General features: G+C 39.5%; 1 protein-coding gene across 2 annotated transcripts in view; it reads right to left on the bottom strand.

Moving 5' to 3' along the window:
- Positions 1–142: 142 nt before the first annotated feature.
- The window catches only part of ACO1 (aconitase 1), a 36,024-nt gene continuing 22,110 nt past the window's right edge, over positions 143–14,056 (bottom strand). For both annotated transcript variants that reach the window (XM_039566642.1, XM_010400093.4), the window contains exons 10-21: positions 12,945–13,061; positions 11,546–11,705; positions 8,202–8,337; positions 7,624–7,708; positions 7,186–7,342; positions 6,524–6,648; positions 5,650–5,754; positions 4,826–4,968; positions 3,239–3,386; positions 2,701–2,823; positions 1,586–1,771; positions 143–842 (exon numbers count right to left, since the gene is read on the bottom strand). In XM_039566642.1, the coding sequence (XP_039422576.1) occupies positions 729–842; positions 1,586–1,771; positions 2,701–2,823; positions 3,239–3,386; positions 4,826–4,968; positions 5,650–5,754; positions 6,524–6,648; positions 7,186–7,342; positions 7,624–7,708; positions 8,202–8,337; positions 11,546–11,705; positions 12,945–13,061 (1,599 nt within the window). In that variant the 3' untranslated portion in view covers positions 143–728. The remainder of the gene's footprint in view (positions 843–1,585; positions 1,772–2,700; positions 2,824–3,238; positions 3,387–4,825; positions 4,969–5,649; positions 5,755–6,523; positions 6,649–7,185; positions 7,343–7,623; positions 7,709–8,201; positions 8,338–11,545; positions 11,706–12,944; positions 13,062–14,056) is intronic.

The following is a 14,056-nucleotide window of genomic DNA, read 5'->3' as shown; positions in this document are numbered from 1 at the left end:
AGACTTGTCAGAGAAACTAGAATTACAACATGGAAAGTCAAGACTTGGATGATTCTGTTCCTACAGGGACAATGAGAGGAGTTTAAGTCGAAGTTTTGTTCTACATCCCAATACTAAGGATAAAATGACAGAAACCACCAAGCTTTTTAAAAATAAATTTTATTTTATCCATTAGAAATATCCCCAATAAGTCCACCTTTCCACAAAGGCTTAGATTTTAAACAGAGTTCACATTTTTTAAAATTAATAAACAGCTAAATAATTTCAGTATTAGATTCAGATTCTGTTTAACTGAATAAGAAAGCAAGTCACTGTCAGGTAATCAGGAAGGAATAAAATTTTTTTATACTGTCAGTTAATTTCTACATCACTGATATGAGCATAGAACTTAACTTCAGAGTCAAACTAAGTGGATCAAATACATGAAATCAGCACATGATCTGCCACAGTTCTACAGATGCCAGCAGTGTTTTAATGACTTTTGCACTGTATTCTAAGGTAAGTCAACTGCCATACAAAACAGTTAATAAATGCTGTTTATATGGGTGTGTCCAGTTTCCTGATACACAGAAAAATTCAGCATTGTAAACAAGCCCTCTAATAAAATCCACAGAAAAAAAATTGTTCACTTTATGGTTCACACTTCGAAATGCATGATTACTATAGTTTTATTGTGCTCACGAGAAGCAGGCTTGTACCTGGACCTTTTCGCCTAATTTTTTTTTTTATTAGGATGCCATTTTCCGGATCATGTAGTTCAGAATGCCGCCATTGTGGAAGTAAGTGAGCTCCACATCAGTGTCAAATCTCATGATGGCATGAAAGGTTTTCCCGGTGTCCAGCTGTTGGGTCAAAGAAAGTCATTCAAGCAGCAGAACCTTGCACATGTTACTTGACATCATAGTAAAATAAGGACTACTAGGATATTTTGCCATCTTAAAAAATTGTGATAGAAAGCTAAAGTGAACAGGCACCAGTACTTCTATCCACATTAGACTACAGGAAGCTGCTTAAGAGGAAACAGGTTTAAAACAAACCATAAACACAGTATGGAGTCTCATTGCATTGGCTGCTTCATTTATAACTGAGAAATTTATGTGGATTTTGAGTGACTGGTCCAAAATACAGGATGGCTTTATGTTAAATGAAACAATTTGAGCATCCTGCTTTTATATCCCATCATAGTAAATCATAGAAAATCATAGAATGGTTTGGGCTGGAAGGGACCTTAGGGATCACCTAGTTCCAACCCCCACTACCATGGGAAAGGAACATTCCACCAGAGAAGGTTGCTCAAAGCCTTATCCAACCTGACCTTGAACCCTTCCAGGGAGAAGGAATCCACAACTTCCTGGGCAGTAGTTCCAGTGCCTCATCTCAAATTACTCCTTGTATCTAATCTAATTCTACCCTCTTTCAGTTTAATCCCTATTAGAATAACTGTTTTAATCTCCTTCTCCATCTCAATTCTTTCCCCTATTTTATGTGAGAGAATCTGACTCCACATGACAGCATATGTTTTGAAGAGACAATTTTGAGTAAAATTACAGTGATTCAGAAAATTCAGCTCTTAAGTGTCTCATACCTTAATCTGGACATTCATCTGTGGTTTTAGTTTTTCAGGAATGATAATCGTGTAACGCTCCCGTCCAGTGAGTCCTAAAGTTCCTGCATCCTCTCCAGGTAAATACTGCAGAGGAATCACTCCCATTCCTACCAGGTTGCTTCGATGAATTCTTTCATAGCTTTCAGCAAGTACAGCCTTGACACCCTGGGAAATACACAACAGGTTGAGTTATTTCATAGTTCAGAACAGTCTTTCTGCACTCATAAAAAGAAAATTGGTTCATTTGTGGTCTCCTCCATTTCATTTACCATCTACTGGTAGAGTCAGCAGGTCTGTCTGACAGCAAACTGTCCAGGATGACTTGGCTGTATGTTAACCTTCACACCTCTTTTAAAACAAGCCTGACTCAAAAAAGTTACATGCGTTTTCTCAGGAATCCCGCATTCTACTTTAACATGTCTAATGCAGGGCACCACTAGTCATTTCCATAACTCTCCCTAATTTGGTGTTGCCCTCCTATAAGCACCAGTGTGCAGTTTAATTCATTTTGAACATTTTACATGTTAATACAGTTAATACAAAAACTCATTGCCAGAAAAAAACTCCAAAAGCCTAGCTAAACTTAAACACCAGCTCTCATAAGACGTTTTCTAATAAGGCAAGAAAGCTTGAATCAGAGTTCTTGCTGTAAACAGTGCTGTAAGACTGGACAGACGAAGAAAGAAACCGGTATTTCACTGTATGTGGATCTCTATTCGGCTCCCATAGTGAAGCCATGTTAAATTTAATTTTCACTGATATTCTTCTCTTACACTTTCTAGTTTTCTTGCTAAGTGAGCTTAAGGATGCTGCTGCAAGCAAAACTATGATTTATGGGGTTGTGGAAAGTGGAAGGAAAGAAACTGGCCTTTCTAGTGTAGCCTTGTGGATTTCTAGATGAAGATCAGTCAAGACTCTATTAATATTAAACAGCTTTGGCAACTACTGTGGTTCTTGGAGGCAGCTGAGATTTCAAAATAGCTCTTGCTACCAAAAGTGAGAATGAGCTACCCAGGATGTTGGTCATAAGCTAGTCTTACTGACAAATTAATGCACTTTTAATACTGTCCTCCTAGTTTACTGTAGCCACTCACCAAGAGGAATGGTCCTTTAGCAGCCCAGTCTCTGGAACTTCCCGCACCATACTCCTTCCCAGCCAGCACAATCAGAGGATGACCAGCCTGCTTGTATCTTTCTGCAGCATCAAACACGTCCAGCTGGAATAAAAATGCCAAACACTTTGTAAATTTTTTGCGAGTGGAAGCACAGTTCCAGGGAAAGGAGGAAAAAAAAGTGTCCCCTCATAAACAATTGAAGCCCACAACTTCCACCAAATAGCTCTTAAGGATATCGACCATACAGCACTTTGTAGCTTTCTAGTCTGATCTCACTCTCCACACAAACCTGCACCTTCCACTGCTGCTTTTACAGTAGTTACACTCTCCACAGATATGCCTGAAAGCACCACATTGCATAAGTACATGTGACTGCTTCCCTGAGTCAGCTCCTGTCCCCTCAATTAGCTTTATTTAAAAGGCACTGAAGCAAATGACCTAAGCTGTAAGAAGGAAAGCCAGCACTAATCCAGTCTGTTGTCAGTGAGCCACAGTTTAGAGCAGCATGTGTACTTACAATTTCCCCAGAAGGGAAATGGATAGTCTGAGGTCCTTGTTTATCAATAAACTTGTTGACCAAGCGAATGTTTGCAAATGTCCCTCTGGCCATGACAGCATCATTCCCTCTGCGGGAGCCATAAGAATTGAACTCTCGAGGAGTCAAGCTATTAAGGGAAAGAAGAAAGGAAACTGTGTTGCTTTTAGACTAAAAGCATTCTGTGCTCTAAAAAAAGAAAGTAATAAACCGGTGTTTATGAGGCAGGTATGTACATAGTTCCCACCCTGACAGGAGCATCCAGTTAGCCAATACTTCTACTTTTCAGACGTTTTGAAAGAAAAGAGAAATAATTTAAAAATAGCTATGGTTTGGTCATAAAAAGCAGCTTCCATAGTATTCTCAACTCTTGCCCTAGAAAACAGTATCTGACAGTGAAGCAAGGATATAATTTATATTGTCAGAAGATGCAACGTGACTTTTTTCTTAATAGCTGGTGCCTGCAAATCCTCCTTATTATTTATATTACTATAGCATCTAGAAAACAGGCAGAGCACTGTGCTAGATAGCTGAAAGGCAGCAAGAACCTCTGCTGCAAGTTAGAACTACAGAAAAAAAAGTTCACTTGCAAACAGAAATATGAGAATGAGGGGACACTCCAGTCTAACCAGCAAACAAAAAATACACTGGAATGTGAAAGAAAATTAGACTGTTTGCATTGGTCTACATCTAAACTGCAGGTATGACATACATCATCTGTTTTATAATGCATGTAGGACTATTCAGATTTTCAACTAACTGATAGCAGGACGGTCAAAGAGTCCAGAGCAGTTGGTTTTCATTATATCACAGTGTTTTAATCCATTTTTTTCCCAAAATTATTAAGTCTAATGAGTTAGGACATTTTTTATGTCAGTGCTGTTGCTCAAAACATCACTGAAGTTGTAAGAAGTGCTGAATCAGAGAATAAAAGCATTATATTAGCTGTGCAGACTGAAAGGTCAACTTGGTAAGTTGACCTATTCAGTCTTGCCTTAAGTTGAACCCCAAGTACTAAACTGACAGACTGGCTATAGAAAAAATTAACATTTTACAAGAGTTTGGATTCCAACCACAATAGATTTGCCAGTTTTTGCAGCTGCACCGAAACCTTAACTTCTGGATGTTCTGTAGTGCCTAAGAGCCTAGCTCTAGGAACCAGTTGCACATGCTAGAAGAAATGAATATAAAACCCATTTTTGGCACTAAGGAAAACGGTCATTTTGTTTTGATATGGAGACAAATCTTGATTCCCTTATTTATGAATAAACTTACAGGCTAGTTTTTGCAGTAAGTCATCCTCTTCCCCTATTTCCATTAAAAGGTCTTTAGCTCTACAGTGATAACACATGTACAGAACTCAATTCTACTTCTTACACATAGTGAGAGCTGCCGAAGCAGCAGAAAGAGAAATGTTTTTCTTTCTTAATTTATATGTTGTCCGGGCATCCGTTAAGGTATACAAGTGTATGTGAACAGACAGAAGGTATGTGTGCATGTAACATGGTATAATAGTTGCGGTGTGTTTGCTCTTCCCACTTCATGACGAGAACAAGAAGCAGTGCTTACCCTCTGCTGGTCAAATAACGGGCTGCAGGACTATTTCTTGCGATGTTCCCTGCTGGAGATATGTGGTCAGTTGTCACAGAATCCCCAAAACTCAATAGGACATAAGCATCTTCTATTGTTTTCGGGGTCTGAAGAGCCAATGTCTAAGTCATCATAAACACAAACAAAACAATTAATACACGAAAAATAATTCCTTTACCTTTCTCAAAAAAGTGGAAATTGCAAAATAAAGTCTCCCTTTTTATACAAGTTAGGAGAAAGAAAAAACCCAACCCTATTAAAAATGTTTATGTTCTTGAACAAACATGATGCCCCGGCTGTCTGCCGGCAGGCTCATGCATGAAGAAAATAGAGGAGACAAGAAAACCAGCCAAGGCTTCCTGTGTGACACATGCATGAAAATCCAGGATTCCTATACCTGTGCATACATTAAAATCTCCATTTACTTTTAAATGGCACTGAATTAGCAATCCAAACATGGAACTATTTGCTGCAAAATGCAAGCAGGCAGAACTGTGCGTTTCATTTCCTACTCTTTTTTTTTTTCCCCTTTCTTTGTGACTATTTAGAAGTATTTCAACTTAAAAGGAAAATGAGACTTTTCGAGAGCCCTGAAGTGAAAGGGAATCCTTACAATTTTGACATTCACTCATGTCTTTGTATTAAAATGAACACAATAGTGCAATTCTAACATTTAAGAACCAGGGCCTCAACAGGCTTTTATGGATTCTCTCAGGCCCCTTGGAGTGGCGTTACCTCACCTTCAATATGAGTCAAGACCACTGCACACTTTGACTTGATTCAAAGAAAAAGAACATACGTACCAGACCATCAAAGAAAGGAGGAGACTTGATATAAGTAGACTTGGGATTCCAAGTATACAGTTTATCTGAAGGAGCATCTAAGGCATTCCAAGATTTGTTTACTGTCTGAAAAACACACAGAATCCTTTCACTGGTTTCTAAGACTTCAGAAGCAACATAATTACTTTAGAATCCAGGTGAAATTACAAATTTGACTTCAGCAAAAGCCTTGTGTATTTCTTAGAGCACTTTGGAAAATGCACATAACAATATACATTATGTTTGAGGGGGTTTTTTTAATGATTCTATCTATTAAAAGATTTAGGAAAATCCTCACTTCATTACAAAAGAAGAGACATTCATCCTGTTTTCTGAGAATAACTTGTATTATGTACACAGGTAACACTTTATAATTCTCTAGTGTATTTTTCAGTAATTTTAAGAAGCTTCCCTAACATATCAACCATAAGAACATTTTGTTTCAACACTTGAGAAAGATTTGCAGGAAGACATTACCAGGTACAAGTTTTTTTTTCTGATGTCAATCCTGTTAGTTAATGCAAATGAATTTTATGTCAGCTGAAAAAAAAATCAGACATTTGTGAAGCTGGAATATTCTACCTTCTAGTATCAGCTGGGGATGGCTGTTGAAAACGCATCATCTACATGTTACATTAAAAATATCAAACAGAGCGATTTTCAAAACATGACTGTCTGTAAAAATGAATTAATTATCCAAATAATTTTTTAAAAAAACCCTCATTTGAATATTTGTGAGAACAAGAGCAACACCCATAGATGAAAAAGGTTCATTTCATTATCATGGCCATCTTATTTAATGTCTTCAGAATAGCATAGTACATCAATCAAACTACTGCCAAGAGGATTAATTCACCTCTATTTTTTGGTAGACCTCCTTGAACATCCCAGGAATAACAAATTGACGCTCAACAGCCTGAATCTCGTTTCTTGTTGGCCAGATATCTTTCAGGAAAATCTTCTTCCCCGAAGCATTTATTCCTGTATAAAATGGTATTGTAACATTTGTTGCATAAATTTTTCATTAAGAAGAAAAAAGTTTACCACTGTGTCCTCTAGCTATGTGCTCCTTGTAACACTCAGAAGACACTTTATTTCTCCTACAAGGATCTGACAAAAAAGTGTGCCACAGACTTGATAATGCCTGTACATAATCCTTCTTTTGTGACTTCCCATGGCCTTCCAGAATAATTCATAGAATCATTTATGCTGGAAAGGATGTTTTAAAGTTGTCTGCACAAGGAAAAGCTACTAACTCAGGTTAGCTCTTGAAAGACTATCACCTGTATAAAACCAAAAATACCGCCCAGTGGAATCGGGGGGAAGCCACACCTGAGCATTATTCTTTCTCCATCATAGTAACTCCTTGTTGCTCTGACTCTTAACAATTACATACTCTGTCTCCCAGAGGTGCTTAGTACTTTAAAACACTTCCCTAGGACAAATGTTTCTGAAGAGCTTAGTTCCAAACAGTTTCGTTTATAAGCTGTGAAAAGAAGCATCCTGACACTGTCTTACCCAAAGGCTCTTTCTCAAAGTCAATCCGGATGGTCCCTGCAATTGCATAGGCTATCACCAGTGGTGGGGAGGCCAGGTAGTTAGCACGGGTGTTGGGATGGACACGCCCTTCAAAATTCCTATTGCCAGACAACACACCCACTGCCACGAGGTCTCCCTGTAACACAGAGTTTGAGACAAAGATACGTGACGTGCTTGCAGAATCCACACACACAGCAAGTCTGCAGAGCCTCACTACACTGCAACAACAATGACTGGACAGTCACAGAATTGTCTCCTTCCAAACAATCCCAAAACATGTCCCACAGAAAAGAGAATACAGACTGAATTTACTTTGTACAGAGCTGAGAAGAGTCAACACACAGTATAATACAGCTCAGAACAGCACACAGCAGAGAACAGCTTACATAAATGAGCTGCACAGGAAAAACTGCATACCTGTGTAATGGCCTCAACAACAGACTCTGGTAAGGGTCCACTATTGCCAATACATGTCATGCAGCCATAACCCACCACATCAAACCTATACAAAGCACAAAAATAATGGTGAACAAAAAGCTATCTTGAAGCAAGACATCTAACCACTCAGCAGTTGGCAATGGTTACTTTCAGGAGATGCACTGCTTTAACAAATGAAATGGTGCTGAAAACAGCATTTTTGAGAATGCTCTATTTTTACCATTGCAGTGACTGTCTATGCACACAGAATGGGAAATGTTGTTCCTCTTACTAGGTAACACAATATAGTGTGATTTAGACTATTTCAGAATGATAGTCTTGAAAATAACCCATTCTCATGCTTAAGAACGTAAGTCCTCAAGAAGCTACAGCAGGCCTTCATCATTGTTATAAAGCCGGCCAACACAACAGCAGTGTGTTCACTCATGCAGGATCATATCATAAGGTACCTGCAATATCTTTAAGCTGTACAGAGAAATAGTTATTCTATTGCATCACATGTTGACAATGCTTTTATTGAAGCACCCACAGGACAACAGCAAGAAAAGCACTCCTACCCTAGTTGAGAAAGGTAACGCATAACTCCACTCTCCCTCAGATAGTAAGTGACAACCCCGCTTCCTGGGGACAGGCTGGTTTTAATGTATGGCTTCACTGTCAAACCAGCTTCAACAGCTTTCTTAGCAAGCAATCCTGAAAAATACAGAGGGTGGTTGCAGATTTTCCTGGAAGTGAAGACAGTTTGGTGGATAAGCATGTTAAGAGAAGTACCATTAAGTAAGTGGGAACAGAAAAGGCAGCAGCAATGAAATTGTGAGCCAACAGCAGTGATTCCATAATAACCAGCTTAAGTGCTCTGTTGAACTGTAGATCCAGACTGCAATTTCTGTTCCACTAGAAAGTTGATGGCAGATGCTTTCAATAAGATGCATTCACTGGGGCAGCAAGCAGACATTCAAAATTCAGAACACTACTTTTAAGACAAATGTCTCACAAAAAATGCAAGGAAGAACCGTTAAGTTCCCGCTTACCATGGTCTAGTAACCCATAGAAGAAACAACTGCCAGCATAGCGCTTGCTACCCCCAGAAGCAGAAAGCTATCAGAGCACCAACGCTGGCCCTTGCCACAAACAAGCTATCTCACAATCCACAGCTTGTTGCACAAGTGCTGTTTTACTACTCCTGGATTTGTAATATGCATAGAGATGTTTCAATGGAACATGTTACTAGACACACACATTTATCCTGAATTCATTCCTTTGAAATTAATTGTCCACACATAGACGAATGTTCAGAAAACAAGTCCTCCCCAGTTCTTTCCCAGGGTGAATGTAAAAGAAGCAGCAGATAGGCAAACTGTGCAAAACTTCACATTCACATGCTGCGTTTTCCCTCTCACACAACATCCATTTAGGTAAGAAAATAGACATAAACTGTGCTTTGATCCAACATGATCTCCGACAGGAAGATGTCATCAAACTGTTTTATGTTTGCCAGCTGTCTGGCAGCTCTGCTAGACACGACCTGGACCATGACACTTTTAAGTGTTGTGTGAAGTGGCCTACACACGTGAATTTAAAGAAGCGGTCCTATTCCTGAAATTGATGAGGCTCCGTAGCTACTGAAGAGGAAGTTGCAGAAACTGGAGCTCTTGGATACTTTTGCAAATGAAACCATGAACAAATGATCATCCTAGGAACTGAGAGTTTGACAGCCTGTTTGAAAGTGTTTCCTTCAGTCTTCCTGCTCACATCACTTCTGAAAAGACAGCAAAGTCAAACTCTCAAAACTGGCAAGGAAATGCCAGAACTTCAATTCCTCTGAGCAACCTTAATCCAACACCTTTATAAACTCAGATTAGGCTGTCAAGGTTCCTACAGCACATACCCACTATCCCCACAGACACACAGCCCCCACTTAGTGTGATACATAGTTTGAAGTAGTTTGAAACAACTGTTCATATCCTGGATTTTTTAGCTTGGTTACTTATTTGGGAACACTGTATGTTTATTTATTTTCATTTGAAACCTCATCCTGAAAGCCAAATTATCGCATTTCTTGTGGGTATCTCAGAGGTTGTCAACACATTTGTTTACAAACATTTATCAGAGACTGACAATTACCTTTTCCTTCCTTGTCAAGGTCAAAACGTAAGTGCTGCTGTACAGAACGGCAGCAAAGGTGGGAGTAGCCACCAAATCTGAGCACGTACACTAAAATCCTTAGGATTACATTCTTCACGGTGCTGTGCATTACATAGTAGTGAATGCACTCAAAGAACCAACTTTATTTGTATCTGCAGTGCATTCTACATTTTAAACTCATAGAGCTATTAAACCAAGATGGTTGAAAGATCAGTATCCCTACTGCCTCAGAGAGAGTTAAAAAAGCATGTCATTAGCCTGGAAGCCAAGCACTTCAGGAGACTGTCCTGGACAGGTGACACAACTGAGGATACACACTCAGCTAGAACTAAGGGAATAGACAAGGCAAAGAGAGTCTGCCTGGAGAAAACCTACTTCTTGATCCTTGGAAGAAAGAAATACAGCTCTATTTCTGTGATTATGCAGAATGGACCTGAGAAAGAGGTATGCTGCCTTGGCTGTCCTGTTAAGGGCAAGTGGACTGGGACACCTTGTTCAATTCCGTTCCTCTCAAAGTGGTAAGAAAACGAGCAGGTCTCTCCTCTGTTTCCCTTTTGCCCTCTTTTGTCTTAGTTTATGATGGACTTTGAAACTGCTGCCAGAATTTAAAAGACTTTTTGTGCCTGGGAGGGGGGTGAACTGCTGGTACTGTAAAGCACCTAAAGACAGATCCTAGTCTGAAAACAGGTGAAAATATCACATCAAAAAGCCAAACACAAAGTGAATGTTGACAGAGACTGTTGACAAGCCAAAAGCTTCCCAGCACCACACAGGAATAAAGACAAATTACATTACTTTAACCAGGAAATAATCCTCTCTGGTCAAGGGCCTTTGTATTGCCCATTGCACATCCCTGCTGACCTTTGTAGGAATAAAGTCTGCATCACATGAACAGTCTGACAGACTAGTAAGCCCTAATGCAGCGATGATCCTACAGATGCAGTGACAGATACCATCTGTATATATGTTTGCAGAAGAGAGAAAGAAATATGTGAACATGTAGCCAAGCATCTGGGAAAGTGGGCCAAACTTGTCCAGTACAGACTGAACCCTTTGAGGTGACACTCTTCATTCCTATTTTGTTGCCAGAAGTACACATGAGGAATGACAAATTTTCTGCCCAGACTAGTCATGTTAAAAATGAACAATCTCCTGACCTGAAATTTTACACAACCAAGTCAGAATGTTCTGTAGTGGTGAATACCAAGCCCACCTCTGGCCTCTTCTTGGATGCAGTTGAGATGTAAAAGAAAAGGCTCTGAAAGCTCTCAATCCCTGAGAACACAATTTGCTTCCTCTAGTTACACCTAACATGCCCTCAGACTCTTTGTAACAACCTTAGAAGGCAACCTCTAGCCAAATGTGTGTTTTGTACTTTGCTGACAGATCAGAGCACCTTATGACTTACACCAATAGACCATTCTTCACAGTCCCTCTTCTGGCTTTGACTTTCAACAGCCTCTTCTTAGCTCTATATATCAGCTTCTGTGCATTTGAAAAAGTGTCAAAAGTGTTGGTTAATTAAGTTCCAGCTTGCCCTGTAGAGAAGACAGTGCAGGAAGGACACATTTTTGTCAACCTACATTTCTAGCTACCACTTCCAGAAGTCCTTCTGCTACCCAGAAACTAAGCTCAGTTTTAGCACTCCAAATGACAAAACCAGGACTGTACGTGTTGAATTTCATCAGTGTTGTTAGTGTCTTTAAGACACACATCCAGAGCCATAAACTACTGCACATTAGGCAAAACAACTTACCTGCACCCAACATAACTGAGGGATTACTGGTGTTTGTACAGCTTGTAATGGCCGCAATCACGACTGAACCATGAGCAAGCTCGAAGTCACAGCCCTCAAAATTAAATTTGACTATGCTGTTGTGTCGGTCTGGTGCAATTTGGAATCCCTTGAATCCTTGCTGTAGGAGGAGAAAATAAGAATCAAAAGGAGTGGATAACAAATATTTTGACTGAACATCAGGCTGTTTTTTCACCAATGAGAAGCATCTTTTAGTCACATCCATGCATGTGCTTTTAGGTCTGATGGTGAAGGCTTGCATCTCAGGTCAACCAAAATGGTGGACAAAAATTATTTTTTCTGGAGTTTATCCTCTTCTCTGTTTACTGGTAAAAGAGGCAGCCTTTGCAGCAAAATGTATTTGTATTTTCTTCCTGCATGAACATATCCTCCTTCGGACTGCTTAGATGCTTCCTACTCCTGTATGTTCCAGATTCCTGACCACACATAGTCTTAGTACACAATCTAGTCCTGAAATTTTAGCCTTAACATACAAGATTTTTAAGCCATGATTACCAAACAGCTTAAATGTATACCAGGAGCTGATTTGAGAGGTAAAAGTCTGACAGTTCAAAAAAAAAAAACAAAACCAAAGAGCAAGAAAGCACTGTTCATGCCATGAAAAGCAAGATCACCTAATGGAGTTTGGAAAACGTAACAAACTGAGAACTACTGGAAACTGCTGGAGTTTAGGTTTCTCAATTTACATCACTAGAGTTCTGTAATGCATTTAACAAGGATGGTTACTGTATCACATAAGGATTCAAAGTGATTTAGAAAACTAAAGTATCCAGGAATATTCATTCAAATACAAATCTAGCTCTTCTTTCAATGACCACTGTTGACTGGATGATGCAGAATGTAGTCATTGTTTCCTGTCTACCACCAACATCACAGTGTCACAGAGACACACGCAGTTCCGCTCTGCTAAATAGATTCAATTCTTAGTGCAAAACTACGCTGTGGATAACTTGGGCATAAACTCCTTGGAATGCTTGGAGAGCTGAAGAGCTGGGTAGTTAGCTCAGAACTCAGTGCAGTAGGTATTTTGGCCCCTCTATTAACAACCCCCCTTTGTGGCAAGTTCAGAAATCTCTAATGTATGTCAAAACCATGTTAGACCTAAGATCAGAAAGAAATACTACTCCAATAGGATTTGAACAGTTTTATGCAAGAGAAGCAACACTGCAATTTTGAACTACCTATTGCTTCTGTCACATTCAAAACTGCAGTCTAATACCCTCATATATTTTTCAGTAGGCAAACAAACAACACACAACCCCAGAACGTAGCTCGTGAACACCAGACAGCTTTAAGAGGCATGCATTAGTTTATTTGCCCAAGTGTTCCCAGTCCCTACCTTGGCTCCCAGACAAGTCTCAAAGTCCTTCTTCATATCTGACACAGCAACTTTGTCCTGAGGTCTTTTTGGTCCACTGCAGCAAGGCACAACAGTATGGAGATCCAACTCAACAACCTGTTCAAGTAAGATAAACAGAGAGTGGTTGGGCACTGCCTGGTAGGTTGAAGTCAGGTAAGCCACAGGTATGCTTACCTCTGCTGTTGAACCAATGCTAAGTCTGCACATCTTTATTTGCAGAAATTATTGAAGACACGTGAGAAGGGGAAGATCAGAAGAAAAGGAGCAGTTCTAGTTTTAAACACTGCCAGCTCATAGGTATGGCTATCAAAAGTACTAAACTTATTGAAAAACCAAATGTGACTAAAGCATCTAAGCGTATAAATTATTTTTTAATTTGTCTTTTCGCATGCTAGCGGCAGGTTAAAAAATTATGTGAAGAAATACTGGTACTGACACAAACCAAAGCAGACTATTCATCTATTCCTCACCCACATTCCAACTTTGTTTTCATAATGTGCTACATCCTTCCAAAGACTTCCTATAAGATTTTTGAATAATCATGCAAACCCAAACACAAGTTGCAAAATAAAATTTTTCAGTAGAGAAAACCAGGAATATTCTTGAGTTTCCTGGACACAGAGTAAGATCTTAATTTTCTTGCATAGAAAATTAGTTGTGTGCTCTGTGGTTACAACACAGGGCTTCTAAGGGTCCTGATTCACACAGTAAAATAACCAGCTGAACAGAAGAAGTGTAAAACTGCAAACAAGTCTCACACAGACAACATCCACGCTATCTCCATAGCTACACTTCAGAGCACTCTTCAATCTGGCAGGACTTCTCAAAGCTCCATGGAACAAACTACAGAATCTCCACCAGCTAGAGGTCAATTGAGAGCCAATCTATACCTACACCCAAGTTTTCACACCTGAAGAGCCAGCTGATTCATTCCACTGGGCCTTAAAATAAGACAGCTGTGCAGACCAAACCAAAGGATAAGAAATCCCTTGACTATCTCTTAATCCCTTGATTACCTCTTCTGTGAAAAACAGACAATTGTCACAATAAAATAAGACAGGGCATAAAGCAAGGAGCCAGAAGACAGAGTG

The sequence above is a fragment of the Corvus cornix genome, chromosome Z (assembly GCF_000738735.6).
Source record: "Corvus cornix cornix isolate S_Up_H32 chromosome Z, ASM73873v5, whole genome shotgun sequence".
NCBI classification, from domain to species: domain Eukaryota; kingdom Metazoa; phylum Chordata; class Aves; order Passeriformes; family Corvidae; genus Corvus; species Corvus cornix.
Note: the sequence above shows the minus strand (reverse complement) of the source record. Positions and strands in the feature narration are given on the sequence as shown.